Source organism: Microcebus murinus, chromosome 6, assembly GCF_040939455.1.
Source record: "Microcebus murinus isolate Inina chromosome 6, M.murinus_Inina_mat1.0, whole genome shotgun sequence".
Classification (NCBI taxonomy): Eukaryota; Metazoa; Chordata; class Mammalia; order Primates; family Cheirogaleidae; genus Microcebus; species Microcebus murinus.
Window position 1 is genome coordinate 1,539,552 of NC_134109.1, and position 22,258 is coordinate 1,561,809.

Sequence of the window (22,258 nt, forward strand, 5' to 3'; positions counted from 1 at the left end):
AGCTGAGCTGAGCTGAGCTGAACTGGCCTGGGCTGAGCTGGGCTGAGCTGGGCTGACCTGGGCTGAGCTGGGCTGGGCTGGGCTTGGCTGGGCTAGGCTTGGCTGGCCTGGACTGAGCTGGGCTGAGCTGGGCTGAACTGGCCTGGGCTGAGCTGGGCTCAGTGGGCTCAAATGGGCTCAGCTGAGCTGAGCTGGGCTGATGTGGGCTTATCTGAGCTGATCTGGGCTGAACTGGGCAGAGCTGGGCTGGGCTGAGCTGAGCTGAACTGGACTGAACTGGGCTGGGCTGGGCTGGGCTAAGCTGAACTGGGCTGAGCTGGGTTGGGCTTAGCTGGGCTGGGCTGAACTGGGCTGAGCTGGGCTCAGTGGACTCAAATGGGCTCAGCTGAGCTGAGCTGATCTGGGCTGAGCTGAGCTGAGCTGGGATGGGCTGGGCTGGGCTGAAGTGGACTAAGCAGGGATGGGCCGGGATGGGCTTGGCTCAGCTGCACAGAATTGGCCGAGGTGGGCCAAGCTAAACTGAACTGGCCCGGTCTGAGCTGGGCTGGGCTGAGCTCAGCTGAACTGAGTCTACCTGGCCTGAGGTGGCTATTTCCTATCAGCCTGGCTTAGCTAAAGTCTATTGGGCTGAAGTGTGCTGAGCCAACCTACTATGTTTCCCTGTCTGGCTGGGGTGACTTAAATCAGAGTGAAGATGGTTGAGTTCCCAGGACTAAGATGAGTAGGTGTTCTGCAATGGGATGTCCTGTGCTGAGGTGGGCTGAGCCGAGCTCACCTGGGCTTACTTGGACCAAGCTAGGCTGTCTTGAGATGGGCTGGGCTTGTCTCAGTGAGACTGGGCCCGGGAAGCCAGAATCCTCAGGTCCACAGGTCTCAGCTGACCTTGGCTGTCCTGACTCAAGGGCCTCTGCTCGGCTGGACCGGGTGGGCAGAGCTGGGCTGGCCACTGAGAGCTGGGCCAGGGGGAGGGCCGGCGGGTGCTGTCCAGTGCAGCCCTGGCAGGGGTGCAGAAGCAGCCAAGCGGCCTCTGTGGGGTCTTTGACTCTATCCAGGGCACACCAGGGCCAAGTCTCTGCTCACAGCCAGGAGGCCAGAGGAGGGGGCAAGCCACCCACAGCAAGCCCCATAGGGGTTGGGGCTGGGGAGGGGACAGTCTGGTGACTCCCGGGGCTGCCTGGGTGCCCAGGCCCTTTGGGGTCTGTGGGCTCTGAGCTTTAGCCAAAGGGCACGGCCTGGCACCTCAGCCCCTCAAGACCCTACATCACAGCCGCTCGGGACTGGGGCACACCCTGGGGACATCCCTGTTCCAGAGCTCAGCCCGAGGAATCAGAGGGTGACCAAAGGCCCCAGAGAGGCCTGGCACAGGCTCCTCCACTGAGCCCCGCGCCCACGCAGACCCCAGGCCTGACAGGTCCTTGTCCCCACAGCCTCCACCCAGGGCCCCCACATCTTCCCCTTGGCCCCGTGCTGCAAAGCCGCCACCGAAGACCCCTTGAGGCTGGGCTGCCTGGTCATGGGCTACTTCCCAGAGCCCGTCAGTGTGACCTGGGACACGGGCTCCCTCAGCAAGAGCGCCACGACCCTCCAGGCCTCCGCGCTTGGGACCTCCGGCCTCTACTCCACCACCAGCTGGGTGACTGCCTCGAGCGAGGAGGCCAAGCAGGAGTTCACCTGCAGGGTGGTGCATGCCCCCTCCGGCACCCACGACAACACGACGGTCAGAGGTGAGCAAGGGCTGGGTGCACCACAGCTGCAGCGAGAGAGACCGCAGTCGGAGCAAGAGGGACTGCCGAGACTGCCAGGCTGACGGGGTGGGCGAGAACGCCGGCAACACCCAGCGTCCTCAGGAGCCTGGGCTGGGGCATGGGGGCCGAGAGGTGGGGCGCAGGGCTTGGGGCGGCCGGGCGGCCCTCTCAACCCACCACCTCTGCCCACAGCATGCTCTGCTTCCTTCTCCACACCCACGGTGAAGCTGTTCCACTCCTCCTGCGAGCCCCCTGAGGGCACCTCCTCGCCCGTCCAGCTCCTGTGCCTCATTTCCGGCTACACCCCAAGTGACATGAAGGTCACCTGGCTGGTGCAGGGGCAGGAGGCTGAGAATGCAATCTGGTATACCGCCCCAGACAAGATTGAGGGTGAGCTGGCCTCCACACGCAGCGAGCTCAACATCACCTGGCTAGAGTGGGTGTCCGAGAAGACCTACACCTGCCGGGTCACCTACCGAGGACAAAACTTTGAGGACAGCACCCGGAGGTGCACAGGTAACCCCCACCCGCCTGACACCAAGATGCAGGGGCCAGGGGGGGCTGGGGCGGGCAGGGTCTCAGGCGTCCCTCCCACATGCCGCAGACTCCGACCCTCGAGGTGTGACCGCCTACCTGAGCCCACCCAGCCCCCTGGAGCTCTACGTCCAAAAGTCGGCCAAGATCACCTGCCTGGTGGTGGACCTGGCCAGCAAGGAGGGCCTGAGCCTGACCTGGTCCCGGGACAGCAGGAAGCCCGTGACTCCCGGGTCCCCAGACGTCAGGAAGCAGTACAACGGGACGTTCACTGCCATGTCCACCCTGCCAGTGGAGGCCAGCGACTGGGTCAAGGGCGAGACCTATGAGTGCAGGGTGACCCACCCCGACCTGCCCAGGGACCTCGTGAGGACCATCAGGAAGGCGGACGGTGAGCCACGCCCCAGGCGGGTGGGGCCGGGGTCAGAGAGCAGGTGGAGCCTGGCTGACCCCACACCTGTGCACAGGCCAACGCATCCGCCCAGAGGTCTACGTGTTCCCGCCACCTGAGGAGGACCAGGAGACCCGGAGCACACTCACCCTCACCTGCCTGATCCAGAATTTCTCGCCCGCGGACGTCTCGGTGCAATGGCTGCGAAACCAGGTGCCGCTGCCGGACGCCCAGCACAGCACGACGCCGCCGCGCCTGGCCCCGGGCAGGGCCAACGGCACCGGCTCTGCCTTCTTCGTCTTCAGCCGCCTGGAGGTGGCCCGGACACAGTGGGACCAGAACGACGAGTTCACCTGCCGCGTGGTCCATGAGACGCTGCCCGGGGACGACAGGACCTTCGAGAAAGCGGTGTCTAGGACCTTCGGGAAAGCGGTGTCTAAAACTCCCGGTAAATGACGTCCTCGCACCCCTCCCTCCCAGGGCTCCGTCCAGCAGGGACAAGGGAGGACAGCAGCCAGACCCCTGCCCGCCGCGGGGCAGCGCTGGGAAGCGCCCAATAAACGCTCGGTGCCTGCTCAGAGCCGGGGTGTGCCCGTTCTTGGGAGTGGACGGGGCTGCGGGGCGGGGCGTCTGCGCGGGGGGCGGGGCGTCTGCGCGGGGGGCGGGGCGTCTGCGCGGGGGCGGGGCGTCTGCGCAGGGGGCGGGGCGTCTGCGCACGGCGGGGGTGGGGGGGAGGGGCAGGGCTGAGGACAGTGCTGTGAGGAGCACATCCACGTGGGGCTCAGCACAGACACCCCACCCCCCAGAGGAGCCCAGAGAGCCAGAGGACGTCCTCAGGGGGGCCGGGGGCATTCGGCCCCACCCCAGTGGTGCTGCCCCTCCTGGAGGCCTCAGCTCGTGCCCCCCCAACACACGTCCCTTTGGGTGGAGAAAGAGCCCAAGTCCAACCCCCACAGGAGCGTGCAGACCCCAACAGCCTTCCCACATCTGCGCCACCGCCCTCCCCTCTGCGCACGGCGGGCGGGGCAGACCCCAGCTCAGCACAGGGGCCAGCGGCCGAGCCCACTCGCACCCGCGCCCTCTGCATGTCCCTGACTCGAGGCCCAGCCCCCACCCGCCCGCTGCGCACACACGCGGAAGCCAACACCCACGCCACGCCAGGTCACACAGGGAGCCCAACGGCGCCCTGCGCCACCAGCGACGCGCCACACTCACAGCGCCCCACATGACAAGCACACGGCGCAAACGCTCACGCTGCCCTCCCGCCAGGCCTCTCCAACCTGCCCCGCGCACCTGGGCCACCGCGTGCAAGAGGGACGCAGAGACGCTCGGCGCCCCCAGTGCCCCACGCAGCTGCCTCCTGTGGCCCCAATTTCCCAGCCCACCCGCCCTGTAGCTGCACCCACAGACACTGACATGCCAGTGAACACCCAGTGGACAGGCGTCCTGCACCCACTCTCCCGCTCCCCACGCCCTGCACGGCAGCAGCTGCCCCTGCCCTCTGGGGTGGGCCTGGGGGTCAGAGCCAGGGTCATGACCACCCTGCCAGGCCCCAGGCGACGCACGCCGGACACATGTGCACGCCCCAGGCCTGAAAGCCCTCATCCCACGGCAGGGCAGTGTGCAGGCCAGCACGCAAGCCCCACCACGCCCACTCGAAAATCAGGCACCGGGCACCCCAGGGGCACAGGGCCCATGTCTGAAGACACAGGCTGCACCTCTGCGCCAGACACAGGGGTTGGGGGTAGCCGCGGCCCACACTGCGGCTCACCGTGGGGACAGCGGACAAGGGCCCTGGGCAGGGTAGGGCCGGGCCTGGTGGTGACCAGAGACGGACAAACCGCACAGGGTGTGGGGTCAGCCCAGGCTCAGGGCAAGAGGGGCCGGAGAGGCCAGGCCGAGGCCACAGGGCGGGAGGCCGGAGCACAGGCAGCTCTCACTCGCCCCCAGGCCTGGGCTCAGAGTCTGTGTGGCCAGGCCAGCCCCTCAGGCTCCCGCCCGTGGCCTGGGGCCAGAGCCTGCATGCCATGCCTGGGCTGGGCTGGGGAGCTGGAGCCTGTCCTGAGGGTTTGCAGGGCCCCGGGCTGGCGGGGCGGGGTGGAGAGGGCCGAGGCAGGTGCCAGTGCCAGGAGAGGAGCAGGAGGAACGGAGGGAGGGAAGATGCCAGGCCACCATGAGGGTTGGGAGGGGCAGGGCTCCGGCACAGCCAGTGGCCAACTCGGGGCTTTGGGCCCCCAACCCTCAGTCCCCGGGGCACCGGACAGGAAGTTCTGCCCCTGGGCCTCAGTGGGGGCTGCCCGAGGCCAGCGATGCCCCGCCCTGCCCGATGTCGTCAGGGAAGCCAGGGAGGGCTAACTGGCCAGTCTCCCCAGAGCTGGACGTCGGGGACCTGTGCACAGAGGAGGACGAGAGCCAGGAGCCAGGCGGGCCGTGGACCAGCCTGTGCGTCTTCTTCACGCTTTTCCTGCTCAGCGTGAGCTACAGCGCCGCAGTCACCCTCTCCCAGGTCGGGGCACCCCCAGCTCTTGCCCCCGGGGTGGGTGCATGGAGCTGGGCGGCAGGCAGGCAGGGCCACCCTCACACGCGCCCTCCTCCCAGGTGAGGCCAGTCTTCGCAGCTGCGCGGCAAGGCAGGCCCCAGACGCCCCACGACTACGCCAACGTCCTCTAGCCAGTGCCCAGGCCAGGACCAGCGGTGCTGCACACGGCCTTGCCGAGAGTCTGGGTGCTGCTCTGCCCTGGGTGGGCAGAGGGGAGCAGAGAAGCCCCTCAAGAGGGCCGGACAGGATGACCCCGCTATCGGCTGACAAGCAGCGCACCCGAGTGCAGGGGGTTCCAGCTCAGCCCCAGGTCCAAGCACTGAGGGGACCCGCCAATCACAGCCCCACCCTACCCCCACCCCACTCTGGGACAAGCCCCTGCCTCAGAGTGCCCAGGCTGGGGCTGCCGCCACCCTGACTGGTCTCAGGCCCTCGGGCCAGGCTCGCTCCGGCTTGACAGGACAACCGTGGCAACACTACAGGGCCACACGCAGCGCTGCATGTCTGAGGCTGGACCCACTGCCCAGAGTCCGGAGCCAAGCCCAGGACACGGTCCCAGCCCTGTGCCACCCCAACCCCAGCATGTGGCCCCAGCCCCACCCCACCCCGCAGAGGGAGGACGCCGCAGAGCAGCCCTCAGGGGCCACAGGATGGCTTGAGGCTGCAGCGCGGGCTGGGGTGGGGGACGGCCCCACAGCCAGACAAGGGCTCCCTGCCAGCCCCATGCCTCGGTCTCACCCAGCCGGGCGTGGGCCGTCCTGTTTCTTTCCTTTGGGTTTCTCAGTAAAGCCCTTTCACGCCCCCGCGTTGGCCCCAGACCCTTGCTAGCAGAGAGTGCACTGCGGCAGGGACTCCCTCTCGCCGCAGCCCCGCTCCAGGCACTCCGCCACAGCGCTGGGCGGGAACGGGCCTTAGGGGTCTGGCCGCCGCGCCTGCCCCGGCCCTGTCCTCCTGCTAGGGAGGCCGAGCCCCTGTGGCCTCGGGGCCGCCAGGTGCGGGTGGCAAAGGCAGGGCAGAAAGCCCAGGGCTGACGGCTCAGAGACACCGCAGACAGGACGGCGGAGGAGCAGGGGCCTCCGGGGCCACGCGAGGCCACAGCTGCTCATGGTCACACCTCTGCGGGCACACGTACAGACACGGGGACACACACACATTCGTGACACGCACAGACACGCCCGAGCGCTCATGTTCACCCATCTTTGGGCACATGTTGAGACACGCGGACACACTCACACACATTCACGACACACACAGACACGCCCAAGCACGCATGTTCACACCTCTGCGGGCACATGTTGAGACACGCGGACACACACACATTCACGACACACACAGACATGCCCAAGTGCGCATGTTCACACCTCTGCGGGCACATGTTGAGACACGCAGACACACTCACACATTCACGACACACACAGACACGCCCAAGCACGCATGTTCACATCTCTGCGGGCACATGTTGAGACATGCGGACACACACACATTTGCGACACACACAGACATGCCCAAGTGCGCATGTTCACACCTCTGCGGGCACATGTTGAGACATGCGGACACACACACATTTGCGACACACACAGACACGCCCAAGCACGCATGTTCACACCTCTGCGGGCACATGTTGAGACATGCGGACACACACACATTTGCGACACACACAGACATGCCCAAGCACGCATGTTCACACCTCTGCGGGCACATGTTGAGACATGCGGACACACACACATTTGCGACACACACAGACACGCCCAAGCACGCATGTTCACACCTCTGCGGGCACATGTTGAGACATGCGGACACACACACATTTGCGACACACACAGACACGCCCAAGCACGCATGTTCACACCTCTGCGGGCACATGTTGAGACATGCGGACACACACACATTTGCGACACACACAGACACGCCCGAGTGCTCATGTTCACACCTCTGCGGGCACATGTTGAGACATGCAGACACACACACATTTGTGACATACACAGACACGCCCGAGTGCTCATGTTCACACCTCTGCGGGCACATGTTGAGACACGCAGACACACTCACACACATTCACGACACACAGACACGCCCAAGCACGCATGTTCACACCTCTGCGGGCACATGTTGAGACACGCGGACACACACACATTTGCGACACACACAGACACGCCCGAGTGCGCATGTTCACACCTCTGCGGGCACAGGCCGGTCACGCAGACGCAGACACACGCGGTCTCAGGAGGGCAGGCCCCGCACCACCCCGCCGCCGGGCGTCGAAGCCCCCGTCTCCTGCAGCTGACCGCCCTGCAGGCCGTGGTCCCTCCCAGACCAGAAGCCCTCGGGGCTTTTATTCCGACCCCCAGATCACGAGACCCCCACCACGGACCCCGAACAGGGGCTGCAGGGGCTCCACTCACGGGGTCCCGTGTGCCGGCACCCCCGCAGCCGAGAGAACCCCCTGCCTCCGGGCGGGCTGAGGGCGCAGCGCAGGGCGGGGGCGGGTCACGCCAGGCGAGGGTCCCGCAGCAGCCGGGGCCTGGGCCTGCCCTCCACGGCCGCGGCCTCCCAGGGGCAGGGGGACGTCTGCGCAGGGCCCTCCCCCCCCCCGTGTTCCGTCGACCCCTGCAGTGGCCCCCAAAGACAGGCCCAGGTCCTGCCCCTGGAACCTGTGGGTGGGCCTCGTCGGGAAAAGGGTCTTTGCAGGTGGGACGGGGTGAAGGGCGCAGGTCGGCGGTCCTGGAGCATCCCGGGGGGCCCTAAACCCAGCGGGAGGGCCCCCGCAGGAGACGGGGGAGGGGCAGGTGGAGAGGACGGAGTGAACTGGAGGGGCCGCCCTGTGGGCTGAAGGGCTGAGCCCCCCAAGTTGCCCACGAAGCCCCGAGGGGTGACGGGGGTGGGGGGCTTTGGGCGGGACTGGGTGCTGAGGGCGGAGCCGCAGGAGGAGACGGGTGACCGGGAGGGGCCTGGCTCCAGCCGTGGGGACGCAGGGCAAGGCGTCGTCCATGACCCAGGGAGCAGCCGGAGCCGATCCTGCTGCCACCCTGACCTTGAACTTCCAGCCTCCGACCTGTGGACAACAAATGTCCGTCCACTGAGCCACGCAGACTGGAGTTTTCTTCTAGTAGCAAGGGACGACTAAGACACGGGCCGCCATGTCCCCACTGGTGACCGTTGTCGGGCATCCGAGGTTAATAGGAAACCTCTAGGGGGTCCTTGAACCAGCCAGGGCCTGTGCGCCCAGGACGCTGGGGCCACCCCCACCTGCCCCCACTGCCCCTGCCCTGCCCCCACCCTGCCCCCACTGCCCCTGCCCTGCCTCCACCCTGCCCCCACTGCCCTGCCCCCACCCTGCCCTGCCTTCACTCTGCCCCCACTGCCCTGCCCCCACCCTGCCTCCACTCTGCCCCCACTGCCCTGCCCCCACCCTGCCTCCACTCTGCCCCCACTGCCCCCACTGCCTTGCTTCCACTCTGCTCCCACAGCCCCCACTGCCCTGCCCTGCCTCTGCCCTGCCCCCACTGCCCCTGCCCCGCCTCCACCCTGCCCCCACTGCCCTGCCCCCACCCTGCCCCCACTGCCCTGCCCTGCCTCTGCCCTGGCCCCACTGCCCCCACTGCCCCTGCCCTGCCTCTGCCCTGCCCCAACTGCCCTGCCCCCACCCTGTCCCCCTGCCTCTGCCCTGCCTCTGCCCCTGCCCTGCCTCTGCCCTGGCCCCACTGCCCCCACTGCCCCCACTGCCCCGCCTCCACCTTGCCCCACTGCCCCCACCCTGCCCCACTGCCCCCATTGCACTGTCCCCACCCTGCCCCACTGCCCCCACCCTGCCCCACTGCCCCCACTGCCCCGCCCCCACCCTGCCCCACTACCCCCACTGCCCCACCCCCACCCTGCCCCACTGCCCCCACCCTGCCCCCATCCTGCCCCCTGCCCCCGCCCTGACCCACTGCTCCCACCCTGCCCCCCTGCCCCTGCCCTGCCCCCACTGCTATTCTCCAGGCTCCACCCAACAGCCTCCCTGGGCTTCCCAGCCTCAGGGCAGGGACCTTCAACTCAGCCCACACTTTCCAGGACTCTGAAGAGGCTCCTGCTCTGGGAAGCAGCCCAGGCCTCCCCTCCCCATCCCCACCCGAGGTGCTGGCCTCCCCCGCCCGGGTGCACCATCACCGGGGGGCCTGTCCTTCACACCTGCGGGCTGGCTGCCCACCTCCCCTCGAGGGGGCCCTTCCCGGGGCGAGGCCTGTCCAGTGCCCGTGCGTGGCCCCAGACCCTGCTGCGGGCGACTGTGGGACTGGGCCGCACACCGGCCTGGCTGTCCCCTGCTGCCCAGACAGGCCACCTCCCAAGGACGGTCGGGAAGGGGCCAGCCAGACGCACGGGAGCAGCAAAGGGCTGGACTCAACACGGGCGGCCTCCCAGGGCCGGCGGGGCAGAGACCCCACGGCGGGGCCGTCCCCAGGCAGGGAGTCGTGGTGCCCGCCCTGAAGGGCTCCCGCCAGCAGGCACATGCGGCTTCAGTCTGGGCCCCCAGCTTGGGGGGCTGGCCGAGGGGAGCAGCCTGGCTCAGGGCCAGGCCGGGGCTGAGCTCTCCCCGCCCCCATGCCCACCCTGCAGCCCCAGGGGTCTTGCCAAGTCCATCACAGCCCCTCCCCCGCCCGAGCCACCTCCGTCTCTGCCAGGGCCTCTGGGCCTCCAACTGTGTGCTCGACCTCCCCTCGTGGCCCCTCTCGGCCGGCCGTGTGGGGTCCCACAGCGCTGGCCACACACACCTGGCCCCACCACAGCCAGACCACAGCCCAGACATGACGTGGAGGGGCCGGCCGCGTCTGGCGGGCAGGAAGTGGGCGAGTGACCCCGTCTGTGGCCAGACACACAGCATGCAGCCCCTCCGCAGCCCGCCCTCGGCACCCAGCCTCGCCCCACCCAGGGCAGGCAGCCAGAGCGGCAAGCGCCTGAGGACACACGGCCCTGGAGGCAGGGCCTGCAGCGGGCCGGCCGAGACAGGAGCCCCGGGCCGTGCGGACCCTGCAGCGGGCTCCAGCAGGTGGGTCCCCAGGCTCTCCAGGCCTCACTCAGCCAGGCGGGCTCTGAGCCTGCTGGGCGCAGGATGTAGTGAGACGGGTGGCAGCGGGGAGGACACCTGACACCCAGCACGGAACACCCAGGCCGGGCCGCGAGCAGCCGAGCTGGGAAGGGCCAGATCCTCCTGGGTCCCTGGGCAGGGCGTGCCCGGCTCAGCGAGGATTGGGCGGGGCGAGCCAAGAGGTGACATGGGACAAGCTGATAATACCTGTGTGGGCTGGGCTGGGCTGAGCTGGGCTGTGCTGAACTGGGCTAAACTAGGGCAACTGGGCTGAGCTGGGCTAAACTGAGCTGAACTGGCAGAGCTGGGCTGAGCTGAACTAGGCTGAATTGGGCTGACCTGGGCTGCACTGAACTGGGCTGAACTAGCTCAACTGGGCTGAGCTGGACTAAACTGGGCTGAACTGATTGAGCTGGTCTTAACTGGCCTGGGCTGGGCTGATCTGAACATGGCTGACCTGGGCTGGACTGAACAGGGCTGGGCTGAGCTGAACTAGGCTGGGCTGAGCTGGGAGGAGATAGGGTGGGTTGAACTGGGCTGAACTGGGCTAAGCTGGGCTGAGCTGGGCTGAGCTGACCTGGGCTGGGCTGGACTGGCCTTAGCTGAGCTGGGCTGGGCTGAACAGGCCTGGGCTGAGCTGGGTTGAACTGGGCTGAGCTGAATTTAGTTGGGCTGAACTGGGCTGAGCTGGGCTGAGCTGAGCTGAACTGGCCTGAGCTGAGCTGGGCTGGGCTGGGCTGAGCTGGACTGAATTGGGCTGAACTGGGCATGCCTGGGCTGAGCTGGGCTGAACTGGACTGGGCTGAGCTGGGATGAACTGGACTGGGCTGAGCTGGGATGAACTGGCCTGGGCTGAGCTAGGCTGGGCTGAACTGGGATGAACTGGGCTGAACTGGGATGAACTGGTCTGGGCTGAGCTGGGCTGGGCTAGGCTGGGCTGGGCTTAGCTGGGTTGAGCTGGGCTGAGCTGAGCTGAACTGGACTAAGCTGGCTGAACTGGCCTGGGCTGAGCTTAACTGGCCTGGGCTGAGCTTGGCTGGGCTGCACCCATTTAGCTGGGTTGAGCTGAGCTGAGCTGAGCTGAGCTGAGCTGAGCTGGCCTGGGTTGAGCTGAGCTGAGCTGAGCTGAGCTGGCCTGGGTTGAGCTGGGCTTGGCTGGGCTGGGCTGAACTGAGCTGAACTGAGCTGGCCTGGGCTGAGCTGGGCTGAGCTGGGCTGAGCTGGGTTGAGCTGGCCTGGGTTGAGCTGGGCTTGGCTGGGCTGGGCTGAACTGAGCTGAACTGAGCTGGCCTGGGCTAAGCTGGGCTGAGCTGGGTTGAGCTGAGCTGAGCTGAGCTGGGTTGAGCTGGGCTGGGCTGAGCTGGGCTGAGCTGGACTGAACTGGCTTGGACTAAACTGGGCATTCCTGGGCTGAGCTGGGCTGAGCTGAGCTAGTTGAGCTGAGCTGGGCTGGGTTGAGCTGGGCTTAGCTGGGCTGAGCTGGGCTGGCTGAGCTGGGATGGGCTAAACTGGGCTGAGCTGACCTGACCTGGGCTGAGCTAAGCTGAGCTGAGCTGTGCTGAGCTGGGCTGAACCGGCCTGGCCTGGGCTGAACTGGGCTGGGCTGGGCTAAACTGGGCTGAGCTAGGCTGAGCTGGGCTGAACTGTGCTGAGCTAGACTGGGTTGGGCTGGACTGAGCTGAGCTGGGCTGAACTGGCCTGGGCTAAGCTGGGTTGGGCTGGACTGGACTAAGCTGGGCTGAACTAGCTGAGCTGAACTGGACTGAGCTGGGCTTAGCTAGGTTGAGCTGGGCTGAGCTGGGCTGAGCTGAGCTGAACTGGGCTGGGCTGAGCTGGGTGGGCTGAGCTGGACTGAAATGGGCTGAGCTGGGCTGAACTAGCTGAGCTGAGCTGGGATGAACTGGCCTGGGCTGAACTGGCCTGGGCTGAGCTGGGCTGAACTGGGCTAGGCTGAGCTGGGCTGGGCTGAGCTGGGCTGAGCTGGGCTGGACTGGCCTGGGCTGAGCTGGGCTGAGCTGGGCTGGGCTGAGCTGAACTGGGCTGGGCTAAGCTGAACTGGGCTGAGCTGGGCTAGGCTGAGCTGGGCTGAGCTGGGCTAGGCTAGCTGAGCTGGGCTGGGCTGAGCTGGGCTGAGCTGGGCTAGGCTGAGCTGGGCTGAGCTGGTCTAGGCTAGCTGAGCTGGGCTGGGCTGAGCTGAACTGGGCTGAGCTGGGCTAAGCTGGGCTGAGCTGGACTGAACTGGGATGAACTGGGATGAGCTAGCTGAGCTGAGCTGAACTAGCCTGGGCTAGGCTGGCCTGGGCTGAGCTGGGCTGGGCTGGGTTGGGCTGAGCTAGGCTGGCTGAGCTGGGCTGAGCTGAACTGGGCTGGGCTGAGCTGGGCTGAGCTGAACTGGGCTGGGCTGAGCTGGGCTGAGCTGGGCTAGGCTGAGCTGGGCTGAGCCTGGGCTGGGCTGAGCTGAACTGGGCTGGGCTAAGCTGAACTGGGCTGAGCTGGGCTGAGCTGGGCTAGGCTGAGCTGGGCTGAGCTGGGCTAGGCTAGCTGAGCTGGGCTGGGCTGGGCTGGGCTGAGCTGAACTGGGCTGAGCTAAGCTGAACTGGGCTGAGCTGGGCTGAGCTGGGCTAGGCTGAGCTGGGCTGAGCTGGGCTGGGCTGAGCTGGGCTAGGCTAGCTGAGCTGGGCTGGGCTGGGCTGAGCTGAACTGGGCTGGGCTAAGCTGAACTGGGCTGAGCTGGGCTGAGCTGGGCTAGGCTGAGCTGGGCTAGGCTAGCTGAGCTGGGCTGGGCTGGGCTGAGCTGAACTAGGCTGGGCTAAGCTGAGCTGGGCTGAGCTGGGCTGAGCTGGGCTGAGCTGGTCTAGACTAGCTGAGCTGGGCTGGGCTGAGCTGAACTGGGCTGGGCTGAGCTGGGCTGAGCTGGACTGAACTGGGATGAGCTGGGCTGAACTAGCTGAGCTGAACTGGGCTGAACTGGCCTGGGCTGAGCTGGGCTGGGTTGGCCTGGGCTGAGCTGAGCTGGACTGGCCTGGGCTGAGCTGGGCTGAGTTGGGTTGGGCTGAGCTAGGCTGGCTGAGCTGGGCTGGGTTGGCCTGGGCTGAGCTGAGCTGGACTGGCCTGGGCTGAGCTGGGCTGAGTTGGGTTGGGCTGAGCTAGGCTGGCTGAGCTGGGCTGGGCTGAGCTGGGCTAGGCTGAGCTGGGCTGGGCTGGGCTGGACTGGGCTGAACTGAGCTAAGCTGGGCTGGGCTGGGCTGGGCTGGGCTGGGCTGAACTGGGCTGAGCTGGGCTGAGCTGGGCTGAGCTGGGCTAGGCTAGCTGGGCTGGGCTGGGCTGAGCTGGGATGAACTGGGCTGACCTGGCCTGGCCTGAGCTGAACTGGGCTGAGCTGGCCTGGGCCGGGCTGAGCTAAGCTGGGCTGAGCTGAACTGGGCTGAGCTGGGAGGAGATGGGCTTAGGTGGGCTCAGCTTGTCAGTCTGAGGGGTTGGGTGGAGGCATCAGGTTGAATGTGATAAGCCCCAGAGCCCTGGGTCCAGCCCAGCAGGCCCTGTGTTTTGGGGGACGCTACGGGCCAGGCAGCTCAGGGGGCAGCTGCGACCTGTCTCTTCCCTTCACCTGCTGGCCAGGGGCAGTTGGGGATGTGCCTGTGGGCAGAGCACCCTGTGTGGCGGGCTGGTGGAGGAGCACCTTGCAGGAGGACTGTCGGGTTTAGGCCTCTGGTCCTGGGACCCTGGTAGGCGGCGGGTGGACAGCTGCCTGGGGGGCATGGGGTGGGGCCAGCACAACGGCGGGCTGCAGGACGAGAGCCTGATGGGGGAAGGGTGGGGACACAGACGGGACGTCTCCTGCAGCTGAGCCTGGAGCCCAGGCCCCTCTGTCCTTCCCGTGCCCACCCTGTGGGCCCCCGGCCCGATCCTCCCAAAGCCCAGGGCACAGGGCCAGGCCGGGCCCCCCCTCCTCCCCGCACAGAAGGGGGGCTTCGGGGACAGGCTGCGGCGGGCAGAGCCCTGCCCAGCAACCACACCTCGCCGCCTGGGGCCTGCGCCAGGGGCCCGTCTGAGGCACATGTTCAGAAACAGCGTGTCCGGGACCGGAAGCAGGTCCGACGGCAGGCCGCCGGCGCAGGGGCTGCGTGACCCTGAGGCGGGACCCCTCGCTGCGGTCCTCCCGGGCAAAGGAGCTGAGCGGGGCTGTCGGGGGCTGGCAGCCCGAGGGCCGCGTGCTCACACTGTGTCCCGTGTTCCAGCGTCCCCGACCCAACCCAAGGTCTTCCCACTGAGCCTTCCAAGACCTAAGCAGAGCAATCCCGTGGTCATCGGCTGCCTGGTCCAGGGCTTCTTCCCCGCGGAGCCGCTGAGCATGAGCTGGAGCAAAACCAATGGCGTGACCGTCACTCAGTACCTGCCCAGCCAGGCTGGCGCTGGGGGCCTGTACACCGCCATCAGCCAGCTGACCCTGCCGGCCGACCAGTGCCCGGCTAGCGAGTCCGTGCCGTGCCGCGTGCAGCACAACTCCAACTTCGACAAGGAAGTGTCCGTGCCCTGCGGCCAAGGTCAGAGGGCAGGCTGGGGGAGGGGAGGGGCGGGGAGGAGAGGGAAGAGGAGGGGCAGGGCCCCAATCCTGCCCTGACCCAAGGCCTGGACCCTGCCCCGGGGGAGCCACCCCTCATTCGGACAGGAGTGGGCTGCTGGGCTGAGCCCCGGTCACGGCTGCAGACGGGTGGGGCCAAGGGCCCAGGGCTGGGTGAAGGACGGGGGCGACAGGGGCACGAGTCCCGCTCAGGCCTCTCTCAACCCAGCTTCTTGTGCAGACAAAAAGCCGAACTCCTCCTGCTGCCATCCCCGGCTGTCACTGCACCCGCCGGCCCTCGAGGACCTGCTCCTGGGCTCAGACGCCAACCTCACGTGCACGCTGAGCGGCCTGGTGGAACCCACGGGCGCCACCTTCACCTGGCAGCCCTCGGCAGGGAATGGCGCCGAGCAGGTGGCCGCCGTGCGGGACTCCTGCGGCTGCTACAGCGTGTCCAGTGTCCTGCCCGGCTGCGCCGAGCCGTGGAACAACAGGCAGACCTTCACGTGCACCGCCACCCACCCTGAGTCCAAGGAAACACTAACTGCCAGCATCACCAAAGTCTCAGGTGGGCCCAGCCCCACCCCAGCGCGGGGCGCTGCATAGCACTCTGCAGTCTGTGGAGCACAACCCCAGCCTCCTCCTCCCCGGGGCCCTGGGCCTGGGCGCTCCCGTCCCCCCCCGTGCAGAGGGAGGCAGTGCTGGGAGGCCAGGACACAGCCAGGGTGCCCGGCAGGGCAGGGCCTCCTGCCCCCGGCGCAGCCCCTGAGCTTGCCGTCCGCCCGCAGGGGACAACTTCCGGCCCCAGGTCCACCTGCTGCCGCCGCCGTCGGAGGAGCTGGCCCTGAACGAGCTGGTGTCGCTCACCTGCCTGGTGCGCGGCTTCAGCCCCGAGCAGGTGCTGGTGCGCTGGCTGCGCGGCTCCCAGGAGCTGCCCCCCGGGGACTACCTGACCTGGCCGTCCCGGCAGGAGCCCGGCCAGGGCGCCTCCACCTTCGCGGTGACCAGCGTGCTGCGCGTGACGGCCGAGTCCTGGAAGAACGGGGACAACTTCTCCTGCATGGTGGGCCACGAGGCCCTGCCACGGGCCTTCACGCAGAAGACCATCGACCGCCTGTCGGGTAAACCCACCCACGTCAACGTGTCCGTGGTCATGGCAGAGGTGGACGGCACCTGCTACTGAGCCGCCCGCCCACCTGCCCCCTGAATAAACTCCGAGCTCGCCCCACGCAGCCCTGCACTTCCATCTGGCGCCTGTCTGTCCGTCCTCAGGGTCTGCGGCTCACAGGGAGGGCCGGGCCGGGGAGGGAGGCGCACCCCTGCCCTGAGCGATCCGGGCCTCTGGCAGCTCCAGGAGCCTTCACCCCTGGGCCGCGGCCAGGCAGCGGGAGCCTGTGCGCAGGGGCGAGGCGGGCTGGGTGTGGAACCTGAGGTCAGCCGGCAGGCACAGGACACCTGCAGGTCCTGAGAGACCTGCGCCCAGGGACAGCTCCTGCAGGGGCAGGCGGCATGGCTGTTGGCCCCCTGGCTGCCACCAGGGAGGGACGAGAGGGGCTGAGAGAGGGACAGGCCGGCCAGGGCAGGACAGAGGGGAGGGAAGGAGGTGCCGGGCCCGGCCGCTGGGAGCAAGAGCGCGCCACCCTCGGTGGTCAGCCCCAGGCTGCAGGACAGTCCCACTGACTCACAAAAGGGGAGACACCCGTGCCCAGCCCCTCTCCACACTGCTCTGCGCACATGCACATGAACACACGCACACACGTGTGCACACACTCACGTCTGAGCCCTGCAGATGAGGAAAGTTCACAGCCCAGCCCCAGCCCCAGCCCCAGGAAGGCAAGGGGAGTCCCCCCAACCCCCAGCAGGGTTCCCCAGACCCAGCCCCTCCCAGGCAGCCCTGCCCCCCCCCCCCGCCTGGCCCCCAGACCCAAGTCTCCCAGCCCTCCCTGAGCCCGCGCAAGGCCCACACAGTAGCCGGGCGGGTGGCGCTGGGGAGGGCTGGAGCAGGACAGGACAGGGCAGTGCTGGGGAAGGCTGGAGCAGGACAGGACAGGACAGGGCGGTGCTGAGGAGGGCTGGGCAGGACAGGACAGGGCGGTGTTGGGGAGGGCCGGAGCAGGACAGGACAGGACAGGGCAGTGCTGGGGAGGGCTGGAGCAGGACAGGACAGGACAGGGCAGTGCTGGGGAGGGCCGGAGCAGGACAGGACAGGGCAGGGCGGTGCTGGGGAGGGCTGGAGCAGGACAGGACAGGACAGGGCAGTGCTGGGGAGGGCTGGGCAGGACAGGACAGGACAGGGCGGTGCTGGGGAGGGCCGGAGCAGGACAGGACAGGACAGGACAGGGCAGTGCTGGGGAGGGCCAGAGCAGGACAGGGCAAGGTGGTGCTGGGGAGGGTCGGAGCAGGACAGGACAGGATAGGGCAGGGTGGTGCTGGGGAGGGCTGGGCAGGACAGGACAGGGTGGTGCTGGGGAGGGTCGGAGCAGGACAGGACAGGGCAGTGCTGGGGATGGCTGGGCAGGACAGGACAGGACAGGACAGGGTGGTGCTGGGGAGGGTCGGAGCAGGACAGGGCAGGGTGGTGCTGGGGAGGGTCGGAGCAGGACAGGACAGGGCAGTGCTGGGGAAGGCTGGGCAGGACAGGACAGGGCAGTGCTGGGGAGGGCTGGGCAGGACAGGACAGGGCAGTGCTGGGGATGGCTGGGCAGGACAGGACAGGACAGTGCTGGGGAGGGCCGGAGCAGGACAGGACAGGACAGGGCAGTGCTGGGGAAGGCCGGAGCAGGACAGGACAGGGTGGTGCTGGGGAGGGCCGGAGCAGGACAGGACAGGACAGGGTGGTGCTGGGGAGGGCTGGAGTAGGACAGGACAGGACAGGGCAGTGCTGGGGAAGGCCAGGAGGACAGGACAGAACAGGACGGTGCTGGGGAGGGCCGGACAGGACAGGACAGGGTGGTGCTGGGGAGGGCTGGAGCAGGACAGGACAGGACAGGGCAGTGCTGGGGAAGGCCAGGAGGACAGGACAGAACAGGACGGTGCTGGGGAGGGCCGGACAGGACAGGACAGGGCAGTGCTGGGGAGGGCCGGGCAGGACAGGACAGAACAGGACGGTGCTGGGGAGGGCCGGACAGGACAGGACAGGGTGGTGCTGGGGAGGGCTGGAGCAGGACAGGACAGGACAGGGCAGTGCTGGGGAAGGCCAGGAGGACAGGACAGAACAGGACGGTGCTGGGGAGGGCCGGACAGGACAGGACAGGGCAGTGCTGGGGAGGGCCGGGCAGGACAGGACAGAACAGGACGGTGCTGGGGAGGGCCGGGCAGGACAGGACAGGGCGGCAGCTCCCCAGCCTACGCAGGCCGCCGCAGCAGGGGAGCAGCCCACGGCCGTGCGACACCTGCGCCACGCTCCCACAAGGGGGCAGGGGCCCTGCTCCTGTCTCAGACACCGCATGGCCTCCCCAGGGGACCTGGCCTCCGCTGCCTCCCTCTGCTCTCGAGGCCCAGCTGGGCGGAGGCCCACACACGCCCACCACTGCTCCCCACTGAGCGCGCAGTCACCGAAGGCAAAAGGGACGGCACGTGGCCAGGCGGGAAGTGCTGCAGCCACCCTCAGGGCCCAGGCCCGGCCCGAAGGAGGGGCTTCCTAGGACAGGGGGGCAGAGAGAGTCATGAGGGGGCTGCCCCAGCAGAGGGAGAGAGGCAGGTGGGGGGTCACAGCACATGTGATGGGGCCGTCGGTGAATGGATGGTAGACGGACAGGTGATAGCTTTATAGATGGACAGGTGGATGGACAGGTGATAGCTTTATAGATGGACAGGTGGATGGATAGGTGATGTCTTTATAGACAGACAGGTGGGTAGACAGGTGATAGCTGTACAGACAATGCATAGATGGATAGGTAATGCCTTTATAGATGGACAGGTGATAGCTTTATAGATGGACACATGATAGCTTTATAGACAGACAGGTAGATGGACAGGTGATAGCTTTAGAGATGGACAGGTAGATGGATAGGTGCTACCTTTATAGATGGACAGGTGATAGCTTTATAGACAGACAAGCAGATGGAAGGTGATAGCTTTATAGATGGACAGGTGGATGGATAGGTAATATCTTTATAGACGGGCAGGTGATAACTTTATAGACAGGTGGATGGGACAGGTGATAGTTTTATAGACAGGTAGATGGACAGGTGATAGCTTTATAGAGGGACAGGTGGGTGGACAGCTGAATGATCAGAGGTTTCAGTACAGGACAACCAGGTCCACATGGGAGGTCTGTACCCTGAGAGCCTGAGGGCGACAGGGCTGGCTGTGCTGGTGGCCCTCCCCTGACCCTCCCCTGGCCCTCCCTCGTGGCCCTCCCTCGTGGCCCTCCCCTGGCCCTCCCTCGTGGCCCTCCCTCGTGGCCCTCCCTTGTGGCCCCTCAGCCATGTTCCCTGGGAAGGCAACAGAAGCCTCTGGTCTTGCCCGCTGGGCCCTTGGCACTCTGAGCGCCAGACCCAGGCCTCTGTCTGGACCCAGATCTCCCTGCGGGTGTGCCTGGTCCTCAGAGCCGGCCTGGCGAGGGCTGGCTGAGCATGTGGGTGGGCAGGGACCCGGGACGCCTTGGGCTCGGGCTGTCCTCGGAGTGGATGACGGCCACCCTCTGCCCTTGCAGGTCTCTCGCCCTGGCGCCCTGAGCCCCTCGGAGATGGGGGTCCCCTGCCTCCCATCCTTCCTGCGATGGGGAACCCCACCGCCGCTGTCCCCAGACCCCGAGGAGGTGCGGGGGGAGGGGCAGTCCCGGCTCCCCACCCACACGGTGTGTTGCAGGTTGGCGGGAGCCGCTTCCCTGCGTGCTGCTGGACCTGCCGCACGAGACCCTGGAGGAGGGCGCCCCGGGGGCCAGCCTGTGGCCCACCACCATCACCTTCCTCACGCTCTTCCTGCTGAGCCTGTTCTACAGCACGGCGCTGACCGTGACAAGCGTCCGGGGCCCCCCTGGCAGCAGAGACGGCCCTCAGTACTGAGCGGGGGCAGCAGGGCACAGGTGGGGCCTGGGGTGAGGACGGGGGCTGGAATGGGCGGGGGTGCTCAGCTCTGAGCGGGGCACGGCCTGTCCCCACCGCAGAGCCCTGCTCCCCAGGGAGGGGCCCCTCACAGACAGCCTGGAGTCGGGGCCTGAGCCTCACTCGGGTGCAGCCGCGTGGCGTCCAGCCCAGCCTCCCTGCGCCAGGCCAGGAGGGGCGGAGGCGTCGGCGAGGACCCGGCTCACCTGCAGGACTCCCGCAGGTGCTGACCACTCTTGTCTGTGCAGGGAGGAAGCGTGGAGGAACCGCTCCGAGAAGACAGCTGCACAGGCCAGAACCCAGCCCTCCCTGAAGCCAGCGCCTGCCCCACTTGCCTGCCTCCCTGTGTAATAAAGTGGTCCAAGGACTAAGTTTCCAGACTCTGAATGAGGACGAGGGTCAGGGGAAGGCGAGGGAGGCAGACCTCGAGGCCCACTGGGAGTCACGGTGGGCAGGGACAGAGGGTGCCTCTCATCCAGCAGCCCAGCAGTGACCGGGCACTGTAGGAGCTAACACCCAAAGAGGGGTCCTGGGATCACCAGGAGGATGTCACAGAAGCTATGTCCTAGAGCCATGCACAGAACCCTGGTCCCCATCATTGGGCCATGGAACAGATAACTGGGCCCTAGTCCTGGTCACCAGGTCCTGGTCATGGTCACTGGGCCCTGGTCCTAGTCACTGAGTCCTCGTCCTGGTCACTCAGCCCTGGTTCTAATCACTGAGCCCTGGTCCTGATCACTGAGCCCTGGTTCTAATCACTGAGCCCTGGTCCAGGTCACTGAGCCCTGGTCCTGATCACTAAGCCCTGATCGTGGTCACTGAACACTGGTCCTAGTCACTGAGCTCTGGTTCTAATCTCTGAGCCCTGGTCCTGATCACTAAGCCCCGATCGTGGTCACTGAACACTGGTCCTAATCACTGAGCCCTGGTCCTGATCACTAAGCCCCGATCGTGGTCACTGAACACTGGTCCTAATCACTGAGCCCTGGTCCTAATCACTGAGCCCTGGTCCTGATCACTGAGCCCTGGTCCAGGTCACTGAGCCCTGATCCTGGTCACTCAGCCCTGGTCCTAATCACTGAGCCCTGGTCCTGGTCACTGAGTCCTGATCCTGGTCACTGAGCCCTGGTCCAGGTCACTGAGCCCTGGTCCTGATCACTAAGCCCTGATCGTGGTCACTGAACACTGGTCCTAATCACTGAGCCCTGGTCCTAGTCACTGAGCTCTGGTTCTAATCTCTGAGCCCTGGTCCTGGACACTGAGCCCTGATACTGGTCACTGAGCCCTGGTCTTGATCACTGAGCCCTGGTCCTAATCACTGAGCCCTGGTCCTGATCACTGAGCCCTGGTCCTGGTCACTGAGCCCTGGTCTTGATCACTGAGCCCTGGTCCTAATCACTGAGCCCTGGTCCTGATCACTGAGCCCTGGTCTTGATCACTGAGCCCTGGTCCTAATCACTGAGCCCTGGTCCTAATCACTGAGCCCTGGTCCTGATCACTGAGCCCTGGTCCTGGTCACTGAGCCCTGGTCCTGGTCACTGAGCCCTGATACTGGTCAGTGAGCCCTGGTCCTGATCACTGAGCCCTGGTCCTAATCGCTGAGCTCTGGTCTTGGTCACTGAGCCCTGGTCCTAATCACTGAGCTCTGGTCCTAATCATTCAACCCTGGTCTTGGTCACTGAGCCCTGGTCCTGGTCACTCAGCCCTGGTCTCCTAGTCACTGGGCCCTGGTCCTGGTCACTGAGCCCTGATCCTAATCACTGAGCCCTGGTCCTGGTCACTGAGCCCTAGTCTTGGTCACTGATTCCTGGTCCTAATCACTGAGCTCTGGTCCTGGTCATTGAGCTCTGGTCCTAATCACTCAACCCTGGTCTTGGTCACTGAGCCCTGGTCCTGGTCACTGAGCCATGGTTCTAATCACTGAGCCCGGGTCCTGGTCACTAAGCCCTGGTCCTAGTGACTGCGCTTTGATCCTGGTCACTGAGCCCAGGTCCTAATCACTGAGTCCTGGTCCTGGTCACTCAGCCCTGGTCTTAGTCACTGAACCCTGGTCCTGGTCACTGAACCCTGGTCCTAGTCACTGAACCCTGGTCCTGGTCACTGAGCACTGGTCTAGTCACTGAGCACTGGTCTAGTCACTGAGCACTGGTCTTGGTAACTGAATCCTGATCCTGACCACTAAGTCCTGGTCCTAATCACTGAACCCTGGTCCTGATCACTGAGCCCTGGTCCTGGTCACTGGGCCCTGGTCCAGGTCACCGAGCCCTGGTCCTGGTCACCGAGCCCTGGTCCTGGTCACTGAACACTGGTCCTAATCACTGAGCCCTGGTCCTGGTCACTGAACACTGGTCCTGATCACTGAGCCCTGGTCCAGG

General features: G+C 66.6%; 1 gene segment (V, D, J or C); it reads left to right on the forward strand.

The window, feature by feature from the left end:
* Positions 1-14,545: 14,545 nt before the first annotated feature.
* Positions 14,546-16,067, forward strand: LOC105860810 (Ig alpha-1 chain C region-like; the record flags this gene model as incomplete). The annotated part of the segment is given in 3 exon segments: positions 14,546-14,818; positions 15,077-15,403; positions 15,624-16,067. Coding segments are annotated over 3 exon segments (995 nt in total), but the record flags the coding sequence as incomplete, so codon positions are not given.
* Between the last annotated feature and the right edge of the window lie 6,191 nt (positions 16,068-22,258).